We start from the raw sequence: 19,127 nt of genomic DNA, 5'->3' as shown, positions 1-19,127 counted from the left end.
TTGTGTTGACTTCCATTTGTCAGTGTATCTACCTCAATCTGCAGTTCACGTGTCATATAGCAGAGCATGCCTTTGTTTATTCCCGCACTGCATTGTGCATTGAGCTCTATCAATAAACTGCTAACCTCAGTGATAATGCAATCATCCACCATGTCCCACATGAGAGTTTAACCTTTTAATATTTTTGAAGGTGTGATAGCCAAAGGAAATGGGTCCAAAAACAAAATGTTTGACCATTTTGACAGCCACTATTTTTGCCAAGCATTACCTGGCAGTTCAATATTCATTTATTTAGGTAAAGCAAATTTTTTTGATCAAAGCAAACAATTCAAACCAAACAACCCATTTCACTGGAGCTTCTTAAAACATTTAAAATGCTTTTAAGAATGCATTTAACTGAAAATATATTTCCAGATATTGTTGTCAAAGGGAGGGTAGTCATCACTTGCAATTACAGTTTTCTAAATGATTAATTAATAATATGAAGTTAGGGAAAAGAAATTTCAATGAAGTGGACATAAAACTTGACATTCGTGTTTGTTGCAATGGACAAAAAAGTTTCTTGAAAATGAACAAGGTGTAAGACAACAACAACTAAATTTCAGCTTCTTATTTCTTTTTTCAGGTAATGATAGGTACGGTCGTGGTGGGTACGACTATGATCGATACGACTCTGGTCGTGATCAGGATCGTTACGGGGGTAGAAATAGAGGTTATGGCGACTATGGTTAGTAACAAAGTGCCATCCATAAAAATTAACTTTGCATGATTTTATTCAAAAGTCATCCAAAGTATTGGTGTGCAGTGAAATTTGCTGCAGTTTTTGGTTGAAAATTGTATTAACCCTTTCACCACCATGGTTTGGCCCAAACCCATTGTTATCAATGGTGATTATGGACCTGATTACAGGAATTAGGGGTGAACAGGTTAATAACCAACATTACAGACTGTTGAACTGAAAAGTAAATTTCAGTTTTGTGTGTATTCTCTTTCAGGGTATGATAGATCGGACGATAGGTATGATCGTTACCGTGCCAACGACTATAACTCGTACGGGGGATACAATCAGTACGGGGGTCGGAGTAGAGGTGGTTACAATGACTATGGTTAGTGGATATGTACTGGGCAAAGAAAAAAATATGTACCATGTACTAACACATGCCACGTCATAGAAAACCAGGCTATGCAAATTGACCATAATATTATGAGATTTGCTGAAAGCCCTTTGCCATAAAGCATAACATATAACATAATGTGAAGAGTGCTGTGTGATCTAGGACATTCTTGTCAAAGTGGAGAGAAGATGATGATGTTTCTGATTTGACCAACAGTATAGCTCACTGTGTATGGCTCACTCTATCCTCAATACGTAATGAGTAATGGACATTGTTGTGTACTCACAGTAGTGCTTGGCAGCATTGGACATAGCAAAATTTGCGAAGCAAATGCTGAAACTTGGCTGTGAATGTGCCAGCAAAATGTTAAAAGCTCTATTTCCTTCATTGCTACCACAAATTGCCAACTGATCATCACTTCATTTGTCTATTTGTGATGTAGGAAATGATAGCAACAACTATGATGACAGAGACAGGGGCTACAGGGACAACAGAGGATACGACCGAGGTGGTGGCTACCGTGACGATAGGTACGGCGGAGACAGTGGCTATGGCAGCAGAGGGCGCTATGGTGATAGGGATCGCTATGGTGACAGGGACCGTGGTTATGGAGACAGGAATCGTGGTTATGGCGATAGGGATGGTAAGCTATATTTGTTTCAGAAATACCATATCAATCTACCATCTTTACTTACTATTTACTTCTAAGTGAAAGAGCCAGCAGCTGTAACCTTGCACAACTCTTTTAAAGCTTATTGTGAATCATATCTTACTGTAGTATGTGCCTTGAAAGTAAACAATGTAAACTTTTACTCAAATTTAACTCAGAGAAGTTTCAACAATTCTTTTTCAAAATCAAGAATAATTATCAGGGGTCACTGTGCAAATTTTTGTTCCAGGAAAACATATTACCTTAAATTTACTGATTTTTGAAGTTCAAGATGGCTGCCATCCCTGCGTTAATTCTACAGGAAAAAATTAGATTTTTTATTTCCATGATCATAAAAGCTAATTTTATCATGGTTCAATTTAGGAATTCTTGAAATTTCTTTCTGTCAACCCTATATCAGTATGAGTAATGTAAAATTTTCTTGCATGATAGAAAACTTTCGTAAGTCCATGGCATACCAATGTAAAGGTACACAGATCCTGTCCTCTCATTAGCATGCAGGTATATTGAATTATTTGCTGTTTTAATTTTAGAAACTCTCAAATGCCCAGTTGAGTAGTGCAGTATCTTCAATGAATTTCTGTGAATTCACAAGGGGGAAATTATGTAACACCCAAACTTTCTCATTTCCTTCTCTTTGCCATGGCTTGACTTCTTCCCACATTATTCCACAGGATATGATGACAGGAGAGATGGCGGCCGGAGATCGTTTGGATCAGGATACCGAAATGACGACAGATATGATTCTTACGACAGGGGCGGCGGCGGTGGTGGCTACAACAGGAGTTATGATAGGAGGGATAGATATGACAGAGACTCATCAGACAGATATGGTCCCAGGGATGACAACAGGGACAGAGGTGAGAAACAGAATCTTCTCATAAATCTGTAACCCTTTCACCAGTATGATTTAGTCCAATCGTATTGTTTCTATCATAGAGTTGGACCTCTACGCTTTGAAATGGGGGTGAAAAGGTGAAAGTCATTGAAACATTGAAATACTGCAGGAGTATGAAATTGCTAGGTTGGACCTACCCCAAGATTTATTGAACTTGAAAAAATTCCTTGCATATTGTCAAAGAAAATTTAGGTTCTTTCTCATCAAAAGGTGCATAGAAATTTGCTGGAACAAAAAGCTCTTTGATTGGTGGTATACTGAGTGATAATTAAGCTGCCATTATTATCACAGATAGTCTTTTCAACATGACAATCAAAATGCCTTTTGAAAAGTACAGCAATGCCTTTCCAATGTTTGCCACTGTGATTAAATATGTATTAAATATGCATTGTCCACTCACTCCACTCATGGATAGATTGATAATATTTTCAGAGCTGTACATTTCTTGTCCAAAAACTATATTAGCATTTTGATATTTCTGCCTGGCAAAGATATTGTGTCGTGTATAGTCATTACATAACCTTGACAGTTCACAATTTAAATTTTACCATCGACAAAACACAATGCATAAAGTAAAATTTTAAATGAGATTCATGTAAACACACAAAAAAAAACACACAGGAAAAACAGCAGAAAAAAATGTGAGCAATTTGGAAATGACTAAGTGAGAAAACTTTGGGAAAAGAAATACAAACCATGACCGATGAAAAGTGGAGCAAAATTTGTCAATTTACGGAAACAAGTTCAGCGTTTCAAATTTAAGTGACCAAGGTCAAAATGTGTAATGCTATCTGGTGTTGATTCTCTCCTTGTCTTGTCCACATGCTATGCTACTCTCCATCTTTGACAGGGTTTCATGCGCAGGCAATATTGCCGCTTTCAGTTTTGTAGACTTTCGTTGATGTAGACGGCAGTAAGTTTTGTGAAGGCCTATACTTCCTGTCTTTTTTTTTAGGTTTATTCTTAACAAGTACATCTTCCTACTTGTGTTGCATGACTTAAAGTTAACAACAATTAGCTGTATTGAAAGCAGTTCTGATGGAATGTATGTGGTAGTCAGCTACCTCCTGGCTGACAATGTTGCTCCATAGTACATGTCAGAAGACTTGTATCACAGTGCGTGATATGTGTCTATAAAGTCATTGTTCTCACAAGCTAGAAATCACACTCATTCACATTTCTTTGTGTGGCTGAGGACTATCACCACTCATGTAGTACTAGCTAGATGATTTGAAAGTATATATGAGTCTGAAATTATGTAATTAAAAGTTCCACTTGATGCACTTCGACAGACTGAAACAAAGTAGTGCTACTTTGAGGTTTATGCTTGAAAGGGATTAATTTTATACACAAATTAACCCCACAGACTTGTAACAGTTTGAATTATCATCCTTTCTGTTTGTAAGTTATCCAACTTTATCATTGATGAATATTTATAATCAAAATTTTTAATGCAGAACTGATATAAATGTCTTTCATTCACACAGAACCAGAGCCACCTAGGGAACGTAGAAAATTACAGCTTCAACCCAGGACACAGCCCATTGAAAAAGCTGCATCACCACCACCAGCTGCACCAACGTCTTCATCGATATTTGGCGGCGCCAAGCCAGTTGATACAGCTGCTAGGGAGAGACAGATAGAGGAAAGGATTCTGAGAGAAAAACAACTTGAAGAAGAGAGGGCGCAGACAGAAAAACAAGAATATGTCAGAAAAGATAGGTTTGTACACACTTGTAGTAAAGTATTCATCAGGCACCGTGTTTTGCACAGTTGGTGTACCAACTGGGCAAACAGTTTTTAACCCAGCACAGCTGTACCATTCTTTTCCATGATGTAAACCTGTGGAGTTGCAACTATGGATAAGAATGTTAAAGAATTTAAAATCACCATAGGACCATCAATGTGTCAGGGTCACAATAAATTCCAACAGAAGTGTTGTAATTGAATTTAATTCAGATCAGCAAGGATCCCTGTTTTGGTTATTCAAATGACGCAAACTAATATTCAAAGAGGACATTTTTCTAAAGTTTTCCAATACTGCCCCAAAATCGTTTTTAGCCTGTTGATCTGAGGTATTGTATCATTTCTTGAGAGATTCTGTGAGTGATTAGGGAGCCAGTGTAGCTGGCAGAGCAGTTTTCTGAACTACCTGTCATTATGGCCATAGAGGGCGCTGTACCGGTGAGCAGAGGCCCTTACAGTGTTGCTGTCCTAAAGTCAGTATCAGAGTAAAGCTAATGGTACCGTAAAGTTTACTAGTCCCCAATAATGTTTTCATTGGCCAAGACCATGGTATTCACATGTAGTTTGAGAAGTGAAATGTCAAATTGACTAGTCTAGGCAAACCTTTTGGTGGTCCGATTAAAGTCATGTGCCACTGAATTTGGTGACTCATAAGTGATTTGTCATATGTGTTAGTCTACACTTGCCTCTTTGAAGCGCCCTGTACTGTCCTTCATTGAACTGAAAAATTGTACACCTGTAACAGTGTCTTTGTTTCTTTCCGAGACAGTTGGAGAGATGGCCGTCAGAGACGGGATAGCGACCGATCAAATGATGGCTGGGAAAGTACATCACGTGCAAGACACAGTAGTTCAGGGTCAGGGTCTGGTAGAGGCGGTCCAAAACCAGGTAATATACAATACTCTGCCATTGTTATAGCTATCCTTATTAACATGGGTCTCTTTCTGTTAAGTTTTTACTAAATACTTTACTTGTATGACATTCAAATCAAGCATTTTGTTAGGAATATATTTGCATGATACTGCACATAAAAAAGTAACCATGGTTTATTTGAAATTGACATAGTACAAAAGTTGCGGTGTGTAAAAATGAACAAAATCGTTTTCAAATGCTTTGTGTTATCAGGAAAAGAATAATATAGCATCTGATTCTCACATCCATTTGGCATGAGGGCGCTGTGCGCCGATGATATGGACCAGTATGGGTAAACAACATATTTGAAGAAATGAAGGTCATTGCCAAGTGATATTTTGAATGATAGAGTTTATTTTCATAATAAATTGTATTTATTGCAGTAATGAGATCACGGAAAGACAGCGACCACTCAGATCACAGTGACAGTGTCTTCAGAGAAGAAAGCGAGAAAGAAGTCGAACCTCCCAAGCCAGCTGAGGAACCCAAAAAAGTTATACCAGCTCCCCCTCCGAAAGAAAACCCATGGACTATAAAGCGATCCATATCTGGGGAAGCCAAGTCACCCACGGTACAAGAGGAGGAAAACAAGCCACCCCAAAAATCACCCCCAAAGGAGTCGTCGCCCACTCAGGCTCCACAACCTTCAAAAAAAGAATACGTTGATGCTCCTCCTCCCAAGGAGAATGTATGGGCTAAAAGGGCAGCTAGCGGCAGTGCACCTCCGAACACTTCTACGCATACGAATAGAAAACCAGGTATGTCTGATCTCCTTGTCTCCAAGATAGATGTGCATAATAAGGGTCCTTACTCCCCAGGACAATCCTTGAAATTCCTTAAATTTTTAAAACCTCCTGGAAAGTCCTGGAAAATTGATAAAGCCACAACAGTGTTTGACAATCATGGAATGATTGGTTATGATGTCAAAAAAATGATATGTAAAATGTCATAGAGAAGTTAAATTTGTGAAAATCACAACTGGAAAATGGTATTTTGGACATGAAAAAGTGTTTGAAAATGTTGAATAAGTACTTGAAAATCCTTGAATGTAAGTGTCTTTTAGTGTATGGACTTGATCTAGTGAACTTTACTGTTAGCCCTACTTACCAGACTTGTTGATTACAACTCAAGCCGTTTTATGTGTCCTGTTTATGAAAGCAGAAATTTGAAGAAATCTTGAATGTATAAGTGAACATAGAAAGTATTTTAGTGAACGCAGACAAGAAGAGTTGCACTTCTGCAGAGAATTCTGTCACTGAAAATTTTGCTGTGTATAGAACTAGCACCATTCTGCAAACCATCCATAAATTTGCAATGAAATACAGGCCTGGTATTTGTCATGTAATATGTGTGAATTATTGACTGTTCCTGTGTCGTAAATTCTTTATATTTATGAAGTCCATGTATTTTCTGTGATCGTTGGAGTTAGTTTGTCATTATCTATCATCATTATGTTGATGTTCACTCAATCAAGGACGGGCTGCTCAACAGTTTCCTCAATGTTAGATTTGAATGACGTGTGTAAGTGTAATGTCCAGGACAACAGACTATTCACAGCTTGTGGAAAAGGCATTGAAAGGACTTCGAATGGCGCAATCATTTCTTTTGTGATTTTTCTCCCATTTAAATACATGACTCTCCAATCTAAAGATAATGTCAAAAGTTCATGCCATTTAATGCCTGCATCTTAGAGCGGTACTGTTTCTCTTCACATCATCGATCACAATTTTCACTTTAAAATTACTTTCTCTGCATCTCCAGAAAAAAAATTTCTAGTCCTTGACAGGGTCTTGTAAACCAAAGCGTAGTATTGCAACACAGTGAACTGGTTTTAACATATGGTTGAGTGTTGTACTCTACTAAACTAGACGACATCAACAAAAAACGTTGTATTCTTCTTTGAAATTTTACTCCACAACGTGATATACGTCAGTTTTTGGGTGTGACAATATACATGTTAGGTAGATTATTTTACTCTCTCCATATGGTGGTCAACAATGAGTTATTTGGTGCAAAATTTGTTTTATGAATATTTTCAATGTAAGGAAAGATGTTTTTGATGGCCAGAAAAATGTTTGCAATTCTGTAAGTATCGATATAGGATGTAGGCTAGAATCTGAAAGACCAGACATGATTAATTTTCTAATTCAATCTAAGAGGTCTTAGTACAGTAATTGGTAGCAAGAGTAATTGTAGTAATTAACACAAAAGGATAACCTAATCATACTGAGATATTTTGTTGATTTGTTTTTAAAGCCCAACATTTCGTTACAAGTTCACTGCTAATTCTTTCAGCAGGTCAACTTTTAATTTACCAGATGGAAGTTCTTCATATGCACATATGAAAATCTCCAGATTGCATTGAAGTAGCAATGCTGCTTTACAACAACAAGGATGTTAATGAAATGTTAAGTTTGCAACCCATGTTTCTGCGTGACTCTCTATAATGGCTAGTCAGCCCATACTTGATTTAATCTCTGTTGTGTTACAGTTTGCCATATGGTTCCAGTTCTGTATGTCAATTACCACACCTTTCACAATTAACCAAGGCCTCAGATTTTTTCAGCGTTAGAAACATATATTGGCAATAGAGAAGGAAAAGCAAAAACCACTTAACAAAAAGAAAAGGAATTTCAAGTGGGCAATATTCTACCCACTGCAAACATTCCTTTAAAACCTAGTAGCACATGATGAGCACATAAGCCCTTTATTGCTTTGAAACAGATGTATTTCAGGTTCCATGGTACACTAATTGTCCAACTCTGTTATGATATTTTGCGCAATCTTATTGAAATTGTAAAATAGAACAATATGTTGTCCGTTTAATCACCAGGAATAGAACTGTTAATCTAAAGTGCTCTTTTGGGTCCTATTTCTTTTCATGGCTTTAATGAGCAAGTAGAACAACCACTGTCCAATTTTTCTTTTATTTCCAGAATAACAAATTTAGTAGCAGCATTCCTCATAGAAATTAGTCCACTGATATTAAATTCCTGACCAATTAGGAGAGCTGTTTTCATTTCAATATAAAGTTCAAAGTATGATTAAAGAGTTGCCTTGCGTAAATTAAAATATCCAGTTCGTTTTTTTTGTATGACCACTACCTAATATTGTATCTGTAAAAACTGAAAACATTTGAATTATGCAGTGGTTTGACCACCTTTTTTACATAAGTGAAAATATATATTAAGAAATGAAGATAAAATGTGAAATAATTTTTAAACAACAGACATTGCAGCGTACTGCAATTTAGGCTTCCAACAAATATTGAAATGTATAGTCCTGTCCCAGTATTTCATGATGAGGCATCTCTGACAGATATGAAATGTTGTGTACTTTTGATAATTGAGGCGTTAGAGAGTCGGGGTCTAAATGTGAAATATGTGAATAACATTTATATGAAACTGGTCCCTATTTCCAAAGTCATAACACATATGATGATCTTTAATGAAATTTTTGGCAATTTTGAAATTAAAATTTGTAAATGTCTACATTATGTCAAATAAAAAATTCACAACAGTGTTTCTGGATTAGTCTCTGGTAATCATTCAGTTTTTAGCTCCCATATATGCATATGTATATATGCAAATGGGAGGTATTCTTATAAGGTGGAAAAATGTTGTCTGTATGTATGTATGTATGTACGTATGTATGTATGTATGTATGTATGTATGTATGTCCGTCCTCATCAAAAACTCCTAAACCGTAGCACCTACTGTCTTAGTATTTGGTGTACAGGTGCACCTAGGGGTGGAGATGTGAATTTGTTCAAATGAACATGTCAGTGCCAAAAATATGCAAATGAGGGGAAAAAAGGAAAAATCCTGCAAATGGCTAAAACTCAGTAAGCATTGGTCAGATTTGGTTGAAACTTGGTATGCAGATTTCTTTAGGTATTTTAAATTATGTGTGCAAAAATTGGGATGAAATTTGCATGTTTGTATTTTTAGGGTATTTTTTCCTTTTTTAGTCAAAAAATCTTGTTCTCTGAAATCGCTCGTCTGATTGCTATGAAACTTAATATTCATGTTCCTCAGGATGACCTCAGTCATGCTTGTACAAATTGTATTGATATTGTCATATTTGTAATTTTGGGGCAATTTTCCAAATTTTGATAAAAATATTTTATCCAAAAACTACTGATTTGATAGCTTTGATATTCGGTATACAGGTATCTAAGATTAATCTCAATATAATGTATTGAAGGTATGTTGAAACTGGCAATTTTTATTTTATTTTGGGGGCAATTTTTGCCTTTTTTGGTCAAAAAAATTTTCTCCTAAAACTTCTGATCTGGTAGCTTTGATATCTAGTGTACAGGTTCCTAGGGTTTATGTTAATTAGATATATTTAAAATTAGGATGAAATCTGCAATTTTGTATTTTGGGGGGCAATTTTTTTCATTTTTGGTAAAAAAATTTGTTTCTCAAAAATTACCAGTCTGATTGCTTTGATATTTAATAAACCAGTTCTTAGGGTTTTTGTTAATAAGATATATTGAAATTAAGTTGAAATCCGGAATTTTGAATTTTTGGGGCAACTTTGCGAAACTGTTAGTGTTACTGGGATATCTTTCATTTTGTATTCTTAAGATTTTTTTTGGTAATTTTATACCTACTGGAACTAAGAGTATATAATGTGGTGATTTAGTAAGCATTCGATATGGTAAACTGTATTTGGTGTTGAAATGCAGTAAAAAAATCCTGGCAGATTTTGAAAAATTCCAAACAAATGCCAATAAAAATATCAGCCAGAGAAGGTTTGACAAAAAGAAAAGATGGGAGAGTGGGGAAAAAAGAATGTACAATGGATCGGATAAAAAAGATACTGTAATGTACCTCATCGATCTTCCAGACACCGTCCCTTATCAAATGGTCCACCCCGATGTATTTTTGTGCGCAATTAACCATGCAGTGTATTTTAGTTTAAGATGTCAAGTTAGGTAAGGATTCGAAAGGAATAGTCAAGTTCACCACAGTTTAACTTTATCTCTTGTGTCATCATCCTTGTGTAATTGGTTAAGTTTGTAAGTTGTTCCAGATGTGGATGCACCAGCTGTTCTGGAAGAAAACAATGTTTACTTTTCCATGTAGGGTTTCTGAGTTGATGATTGTATGTTGAAATTTCTCCATGTATCTGGTGTATGGGCAAAGTGTAAACATTGGTTGCATGTTATGTATTTCAGTCTGTGTCAAATATTGTAAATGAAAAAATCAAGAACAGTTTGCTGTGTGCTTGTAAAAGATAACATATTTGTCAATACATAAACTGCCTTGCGGATTGATTGTCTTAAAGATTATCACAGAAGTAGAAAAGGAAAAGAAACTAATCAAATTGCTGTAACATATTCACTCTCAGTGCCTGTATAGGCCTATACTTGACTATTTTATCATTACATTCAGCTGTTTGTTATATCTTTATCACTCTCCATGGGCCAAGGCATACTTGGGGTCAATGTCATCACTCTGTGCCAGTCTGTGTATGTCAGTCTGTCTGTATATGTATGTCCATGTTTCATACAATTGTTGACTTGTTTTGATAACTATATGGGAGCGAACAGTGATGTTGTCACTAGTAATCATTCAGTTTTTCATTAAAATGATATCATTTCTGCAGGATCAGCTTGAGTCTCCCGGGGCAACCAGTTGCCTTTTGGCCAATATCGTGATTGTTTAATAAAAATAAAACACAAAAAGTCATTTTACTTTGTGTGAGCCAAGAGTTAGTGTGTAAAACACAGTTTTGTATAATATTGGAGATACACTGAATAAGTCACACCATAATTCCTATCCAATTGCCACCATTTTTCAAATTTTGCAGTGGTTTTAGATTCTGCTTTCGACAACTCTATGTAATGACCCATTTCCTCATGCCAGTCCTCATAGACATACTGGTACATATGACATAAATTCTTTCAAGACAACACCTCACAAGCCAATGCAATTTTCTCTTATCGATGATGGCTTGAAAATTATGGACCACTTGGGAGCAGTTTCCTATGGGTTTTAAGACTGATGACATTTTGCCTTGCAATTCAAATTTCCAGAGTCACCTGGTCATTTTACGACACCTGTATTCTTCGATTGCATTGACTTCAGATGAAAAATAGCTTCTTGTTTTAGTTTTATGATTCTCCGTAGGACAGTTTGTTAGATGACTTGCAATCTACCTATCACTGAAAGTTTGTTGAGTTTTCAAAGATTAGTGTGCATCTGTGCCAAGGGTAAGGCAACACTAGTAAATAAATAATAGTAACATATCTGTACCTGTCTATATGATTACACTGATACACCAATAGGGAACCTCATAAAAGGCTACGCAATACCATCTCTATTGGCTTCAAAACGTTATCAGGCACTTAATCACTACTTGATCTCCAGTTTTGAAAAAGATACAGGTTTTGAGTCAATGAATGTACGTGTTACAGTATATTTTAGAAATACCAGATGCAATCGCATGATAGGAAAAAACCTATTGTGAATTTTAAGCTTTTTTGAATAGATAACCCTTATCCTACCAGACAGTCTTATTTCCATTCTGTTAAGTCAGTAAAATTCAGTATTGAGCCAAAACCATTATGTATTTTCACCAAGCTGGCAGTGTAAAGGTCAATGATGTAACTTAGTACAAGCAGGAGATGAAGCTAGGTGTTTCAGTACAACCAATGCAATTGTATGAAGGCTTTCCATTTACCTAACTCCAAGTACTGTAAAAACTGGTGGATAGTTTACACTTCATCTTTCAAAAAGCTCTCTTAGGTTACAATTTAACATTGTAACATGTCTACTATTTCATCAAAACTACTTTGTTGACCTTCCTGGTTCCACCGTATCTCAATACAAATTAATCCATGCATGAGAATGGCTTCAGCTGTCCAGTCACTTGCCCTTCCATTAACGGTACTCAAATCAAGTAGAACTCTCCATCTTCCAAGATTGTTGTCGTTCCCTTTTTTTCCATTTTAGAGACTCCATGAATCTTGCAAGAATAGTTACAGCCCACTGACATGTATGAACTGGCAGTGTTATTTCATGGTTTCTGTGCGCTGTTGGGATAATTAAAATTTTCCGTGATTGTAACTCTGCAGGCAAATTTGTGCAACTTTTAAAGTGTGATTGTAATGTAAGGAGCCCAGTGAAAGTGAATGAATAAAAGATTTCAACAATACCTCTCTCAAATTTGTGAGAACACAGAGAAGAATTCTTATTATTCAGACTTGGACAATCAATCCTTGTTTATGGACAGCGTTTGAATGAATCACCTTTCCTGTCTGTTTATAGCACCCATGAGATGCTAGCTGTGTGGCAGTCTCTGTAGAACCATACTGTGTCTTTCTTTATAGTGTGCTTGCTTTATAACCTGTGTGTGAACAAATCAGAAAGAAACTTAAACACTGTGTATTGCAAATGACTTGAAATTCCAAAGAGACCTTGATTACAGGTGTGTGCTGTTCTGAATAATAAACTGTCTAACTGTTCAGGGTTTTGAATTCTTTGTGTCTGTTTAGGAATCTTTTCAACTTTCCAATAGTCAGTCCCATACTAATTAATGTACATGATGTACAAGATTTTCATGAGTTCGAACAATCTTTGAGTCAGTAGCTAGACAAACTGGCTTACAAGAGTTCTGTCTCTGTCAACATCATGTTGACACCATTCTTCAAAATAAACATGTGCATACTAAGCAAATATTCAAGTTGTTTTTGCATCAGAAGGGGGGTTTACACGTGTGAGTTAAGTCCGGAGTTGACACCGGAATAAATTTAAACTGTGTCAGTTGGACGTGTAAACAGACAACACCGAACTAACAAAGAACTAAATTAATTCGGTGTCGGAGGGCTGGTCCAGGTTCGGTGCTCCGAACTAAACAATGGCCTATTTACACGTGTGACCAGAACACCGAACTAAACGCCGAACTATATCCTGTCTTCGGTTCGGCCATTACCACAATGGACGGTGTTCAAGTAAGAAGCTCTCGCGATCGCGGCAACAATTTGTCACAGGAAGAGATCAGGCTACTAATTTCAATCTGGAGATGGACGGCACGTCGAGGGATCGGCAAGTGTATGAAGACGTCGCTGCCAAGGCCAGGGAGAAGGGACTCGAGAGGACAGCGGAACAATGCCACAAAAAAATCAAACGGTTGCGAGCTTAGTTCAAGTCCGTGTCCGACAACAACCGTCGTGGTGGCAATGCTAGAAAAACGATGCCATTTTACGATGAGTTGTAGGTAATAAAGGGAAAGCAACTGGTAGTAAAGGGAAAACAACTCCACACATCGTTCATATTTGGGTTGTTTGCGTTTTGTGTATGATATTGTGTATAATATAAGTGTATATCATGTTTGGCTGTTTTATGTAAAATGTTGCTTAGCCATGGCGAGACGTACCCGTAATCTACGTGTCTTGTGTTAATCCGCAATGGAGCGGAGAGACTACTGTGACACTACGATCCTTTGGCACTACGTTTCGAAAACAGAGTTTTCTTCATCAGTTGCTTAAAATTTGTGATTGGTGAGACGTGTTGAATGGTTGATTGTATTTATTTGGTAATATGTTGTTCCATTTACGTTTGGTAGGGAAGGTAGAATGTCTACTGTTTGATCTTGTTGTGTTTGTGTGGGTTCGTGTGAACCTGAGTTTGAGCTATTAAGCTTATAGTTTTTGTGAAGTCTGGCGCTTATAAGTGTGTCGCCTATATTTCTGTTCCTTCTATATGCGATTATTAGTTGGTTTTGGGACAGTTTTTTTTTTTATTTTTTCGCCTTTTTCAAGTTCACTCCAGTTTTATGTCAGGGCTTGCTTGATTTTTGTTGTGTCGATGTACGGGCTATACGTTGTTATGAAGACTACTGTATTGTTGGTGGCGTCATTTCTTTCTTTCTGTTGTTCAAGCAGTCTTTTCCTACTTTTATGGTCTGTCTCTCTGATAATGCGTTCTATTTCATTTTTTTATATTGTCGGTCTTGTAATTTTTCACTAATTTTTTTTCACTAAATTGTGTGACTTTCTGTGTAAAATCCGTTTCGTTGTTACGTGTTCTGATGTATCGTAATGTTTCACCTTTGATCAGACCTTTGAATGTTGCTGCCGGATGGCATGAGTTTCTTTGTAAGAACTGGAAAGTATCTGTTGGTTTTGTGTGTGTCTTGATGTCGAGAATATTCTCTTTGCTGCATCGACGACCTTTGTAGATAGTCAGGTCTAAATATGTTATTTCTTCAGAGGAGCTTTCAAACGAAAATTTGAAAGTAGGATGCGTTTTGTTGATGTTTGATATGAATTCATTGAGTTCGTGTTGTGTTCCGATGAAAATCAGAAAAAAACATCGTCCCTGAACCTCAGCCAGGTTGGTATTTGTTGTTTGCATTTCAGTATTATTCTCATTTCTGTCTCGTGAAATGTAATATCTGCTATTTCTGGCGAACAACCCCATCGAGATTATTTCCGTATAAGAGCATCCCCATATTTGCGGTAGAATTCATCGTTGGATTCAAATGTGTTGTTTATTTAGATTATTTCTAGCAGAGCTATCATGTATTTCGTTGGTGGTTACTTGATTATGTAATTGTTTGATGATTTTTCCTGATTTAATGCTCTGCCGACTGATTCAATTGCCTCATTCTGCGGTGTATTCGTGTACATGGAAATATACATCCAGTGTTACTAGTGTAGCATTGGCCGGAACTTTGACTGTCTCAATTTTCCGTATAAGAGTCTGATCTTAACATGAAATAGACACCGACATCAGACGGGGCGAGGCCAACAATATTCTTTCCTAGTAAATTTCTTCGCCAAAGGCGTCTCGATTGGTTGACAGAACACAAAAAGAGCGTAGACAGCAGCTGCACGATGTGTTTGTCCGCCATTGCAAGCAAGCGATTGTTCTCTAGCCCAGATATCGCTGAGGGCGCTTGACCCGAACTAAATTCATACCTTGTGTATGACGTGTAAACGTGAGATCGCTTAGATCGCTGATAAGGAATATTTACAGAATGACTAATCAGATTCCCTCTGGTTTAAAAAAATACACGTGTAAACCCACCTAGAGAGGCATAACAGTACTGTAATTTTATTTTGATTGGATTACTTTAATTGAACTTTGAAAGAAATCTGAAGGGTAGTTCAAAGTTATGGTACACTAGAAGAGTAAGACATACAATTGTAATGCTATTGTGAAATGTTCTTTCCAAAGATACCAACCGTCCGGCCGGCCGAGGTAGAGGGGGAGGTGACAGAAACCGCCAGGACGACAGACGTCCAGATACAAGACGTCGCAACCAAGATCAGACAGATCGGCGGAAAGATGACACCAGGAGAGAAAGAAAAATTTCAGAACCCAGAGAAATGCCAAAGTATGAGGAACCTAAACCTCAGGTAAGATGGATTCTATCATTTAGAGCTACCTGGTTTCTGCTGTGAAACATAGTAGACACCAAGCGCTGTTTAAAAATTGATGTCATTGTTATCTCATTAATATGCAAAATTAAATATTTGTCTGCTTTTTGAGATTACACTTGCAAAAGTTACACTTGCAAGAATGACAAAGATTCCATGTAGTAGGTGACTGCTAATGTAACAGTGAATACTACAAGACATATTTATGGCTTAGACTACAAGCTGTAACAACAGCCACACCTACAGCAGTGACAAAATTTGTCTGCATTTCAAACAGCAGTGTCCAAAGTCGCACACATGTAGCTATATTGAGCAACAAAGCTGTAACTGCTACCAGCACTATTATAAAACTTGGATTTCTGTCATACTATTTAGAAAGACACATAAACAGATGATCAATAGAAAGTCTTTTTGTTCCCTACAAGGCAGAAAAGATAAATTTAACTTTATTTGCAGAAAATTTACCTGACTTTCATTTTTAAAAGAATGTGTCTGTCAGAAAGTTCTGCACAGGGGTTTTTTGGAACTACAGATACATAAATGAATCACCAGATTACACCAAGCTTACAAACTTAACCATAAATTCATCAAATTTGTTCCTTTTCTGAAAATTTTGAACGAAAAGTTTTGTTTTGACTTAGAAAGTAAGTTAATAGTTTGGTGGCAAGAAAGTAGTATTTTGATGTACGTGCTATTATATACGGTTTTAATTTGATGGGTATGTATAAAACATGTCAATGTTGTTTCATTGCGTGTATACAGTGAAGATAGCTGACATCAAAACTTTAGACCAGTACCCAATATTCATTGCATGGCCCTTTTACATCTATATTGCTTTGTGTAGATTTTACTTTATAATTTTTATGGTCGTCTTAGTTTTTGTGTTTAAAATTGGCTAATTCAATTATTCCCTGAGTTTTGTTGATTTTATTACAGCTGGTTAATGCTGATTGTATATTATACATCCGCCCTGTTCTCAGTGTTCATGTTTAAATTAAAATGTCTTAATTGACACGGACACAATTGTCACTTGTTGGATATTTCAAAATATTTTATAGCTTTCAGTATTTGATATGGATGCGGTGTGGTCATGCAGTAGCATAAATGGTTGCTTGTGATTTTATCTAAATGACATTCACTTAATAGTTTCATTTGTCATTTGTGTTCTGTAAAGCAGATATAATTTCTTCTTTCCATAAGATGCATTGAAATACAAAGCCATGAATTATGAGCAAAATGCAATACATTTAATGCTGGACTAAAATCCAGTTATTGACAATGATATGGGACACCATGCACATACAAGGACTGTTGACAAGTTGAACAGTGGGCTTTTTGAAATGAGTACTAGGACAAGAAACAATTTACTGCACTGACAAAAAACAAAAATACTTGAAATAGATTACACAGGATTTCATACAACTAATTCATCGTGTACGCGCGATTTCTCAGTTAGAATGAGATGCAAACTAGGTGAACATGCAGAGAAAAGCTGTGATGTTTGAACACATCACATTGCCATATGGTTCAGTCAACTTGGCTAGCAGTTAATCTTTTAATTTCGTTGAAAATGTGATTAATAAGGTAAAATGTTAGTGGTTGGTATTGTCCCAAATATTGCAGGAACCTTAATGAGTATTAGTTATGCACAGTATCGATTTTAGCTTTGTTGTTTGACAAAGACTTTAATCCATGAAATAATTTAGCCTTGAACCATTGCATGGCATATTGTAATAAGAGGCAATAGAATTCATTTTTCATTTACCATAGTTTGAACACCATATGATGCAACTCAACCTTTTAGTTTTATTTGTTTAGTGTAAGTGAAAACTCACAGCTTACTTAGACCAAATAAAACATTGTTTGGGTTTCCGTTAACCCTAGTTTTCACATTTTCAAACAAATTAAATTCCCTAATTTTAATATATTTTATAGGTCTCAGCCAACAAAAAGAAACATTCCTCTGACCTACCTTCACTAATTTTTTGAGGCATGTTCCCAGAAACAACCATATTTTTTTATGTGACAATATTACTCGTGTTGTTCTGTATTTTAATAACAAAGTTCTGCAACAGCTGTTGTTTGAAAAGCAGAACTGTGTTTTGCAAAAAAAAGGAAAACAATAAAATTAGTCAACGATAGCATATTGATGGGTGTTCACTGTAAAAGATAATATTCTCTAAAAAAATCAGTGTCCAGTATCAAGAGTATTGTGCATTTAAGTCTAATGATTTGTTAATTAAGGAAGTTTGCACCTCGAAAGCGAAAGACCCAAACTTTTGCTCACACTTTTGTCAATGAAACTATCAACCATTCTCTCACTAAATTGAGAAAAATAAAAAATTAGGGGTCACCATGCACAGTTTGGTACCAGAGAAACAAATAACATTTACTAATATTTGAAATTGAAAATGGCCGCCATCCAAGTGTGAACACTTTGGAGAAAAATACAATTTTCAATTTTCGAAAAACAGACTAAAAATTTTTGTACTTGAAGAGCTTAAGAATTAGCCACCATAGGTGGTAGAACAGCTGTTTTCTATTGAGAAATGGGAAAACAATTGATATTATGTGTTTTTTAGTCCCTAACATTTTATCACTTTCATTTCAGGCATGGGGTCAGCAAAGTAAATTTTCAGCACTGATGGCTGATGACGATGATAATGACAATGATAATAATTCAGATTAAATACCTACTTCACATGATTGGTGTGTTTGAAGCAGAGTATCAACCGAAAACAAATTTTACTGGATGTTCACCGTAATTTGATTGACTGGCAGAATGGTCAACATCCATGCTGGAGACTTGATTCTTTGTGAGTTTGAAGCTGTGGCCGTCTACAAAAAGTTTGGTCCCACCATTTTATCCAGTAGATGTCAGTGTTACACCATCGCATTGTCTAGTTGTCTGATTGGGTACTAGGTCCTGATTGGGTACTAGAATCCAAGTCATGTGATTCAGAAAAAAAAAAGATAAAAATTGGACTAAGGGGTGTCTCCATTGGAGGACATTGCTATTGACACAAGGTCATGTACTGATTCAAGTTCTTTCAAACCAAGCATGACTGCACATCAGAGCAAATGTCAGGTAAAATATTTAAATTGGGTAAAAGATGCAGTTTTGGCAAATCTTACTGTATACAAAAAAATTTGGCAGTGTGGGTCACTTGACCCACTTACAAAACATTTCACATTTTTTCTCACAGATTATTTACTCTTCATATTATATATAGGTATTAAAAAAATCAATTGTCGCGTGATTATCTCCAAAGTTGTTCAGTGTACCACAAAACTGCCTCAATCATGCTTCTTTTATCTTTTGCTTTTAAAAAAAAATATTACTGTCTGTAGTTCTCAAAAAAATTAATAAAGAATGTGATATTCAATGTA

At 36.2% G+C, this 19,127-nt stretch overlaps 1 protein-coding gene across 4 annotated transcripts in view; it reads left to right on the top strand.

Annotated features, from left to right (window-relative positions):
* LOC139117420 (eukaryotic translation initiation factor 4B-like) overlaps positions 1-19,127 on the top strand; it is a 28,649-nt gene extending 9,522 nt beyond the window's left edge. Inside the window, exons 7-15 of one of the 4 annotated variants that reach the window (XM_070680523.1) lie at positions 626-727; positions 996-1,106; positions 1,558-1,758; positions 2,460-2,645; positions 4,171-4,405; positions 5,199-5,317; positions 5,725-6,099; positions 15,535-15,716; positions 18,349-19,127. In XM_070680523.1, coding sequence (XP_070536624.1) covers positions 626-727; positions 996-1,106; positions 1,558-1,758; positions 2,460-2,645; positions 4,171-4,405; positions 5,199-5,317; positions 5,725-6,099; positions 15,535-15,716; positions 18,349-18,426 — 1,589 coding nt within the window. In that variant the 3' untranslated portion in view covers positions 18,427-19,127. The remainder of the gene's footprint in view (positions 1-625; positions 728-995; positions 1,107-1,557; positions 1,759-2,459; positions 2,646-4,170; positions 4,406-5,198; positions 5,318-5,724; positions 6,100-15,534; positions 15,717-18,348) is intronic. The other 3 variants (XM_070680525.1, XM_070680526.1, XM_070680527.1) reach the window with 3 other exon arrangements.

This window comes from Ptychodera flava, chromosome 18 (assembly GCF_041260155.1).
Source record: "Ptychodera flava strain L36383 chromosome 18, AS_Pfla_20210202, whole genome shotgun sequence".
NCBI lineage: Eukaryota > Metazoa > Hemichordata > Enteropneusta > Ptychoderidae > Ptychodera > Ptychodera flava.
This window is presented reverse-complemented; position numbering and strand designations above follow the sequence as displayed.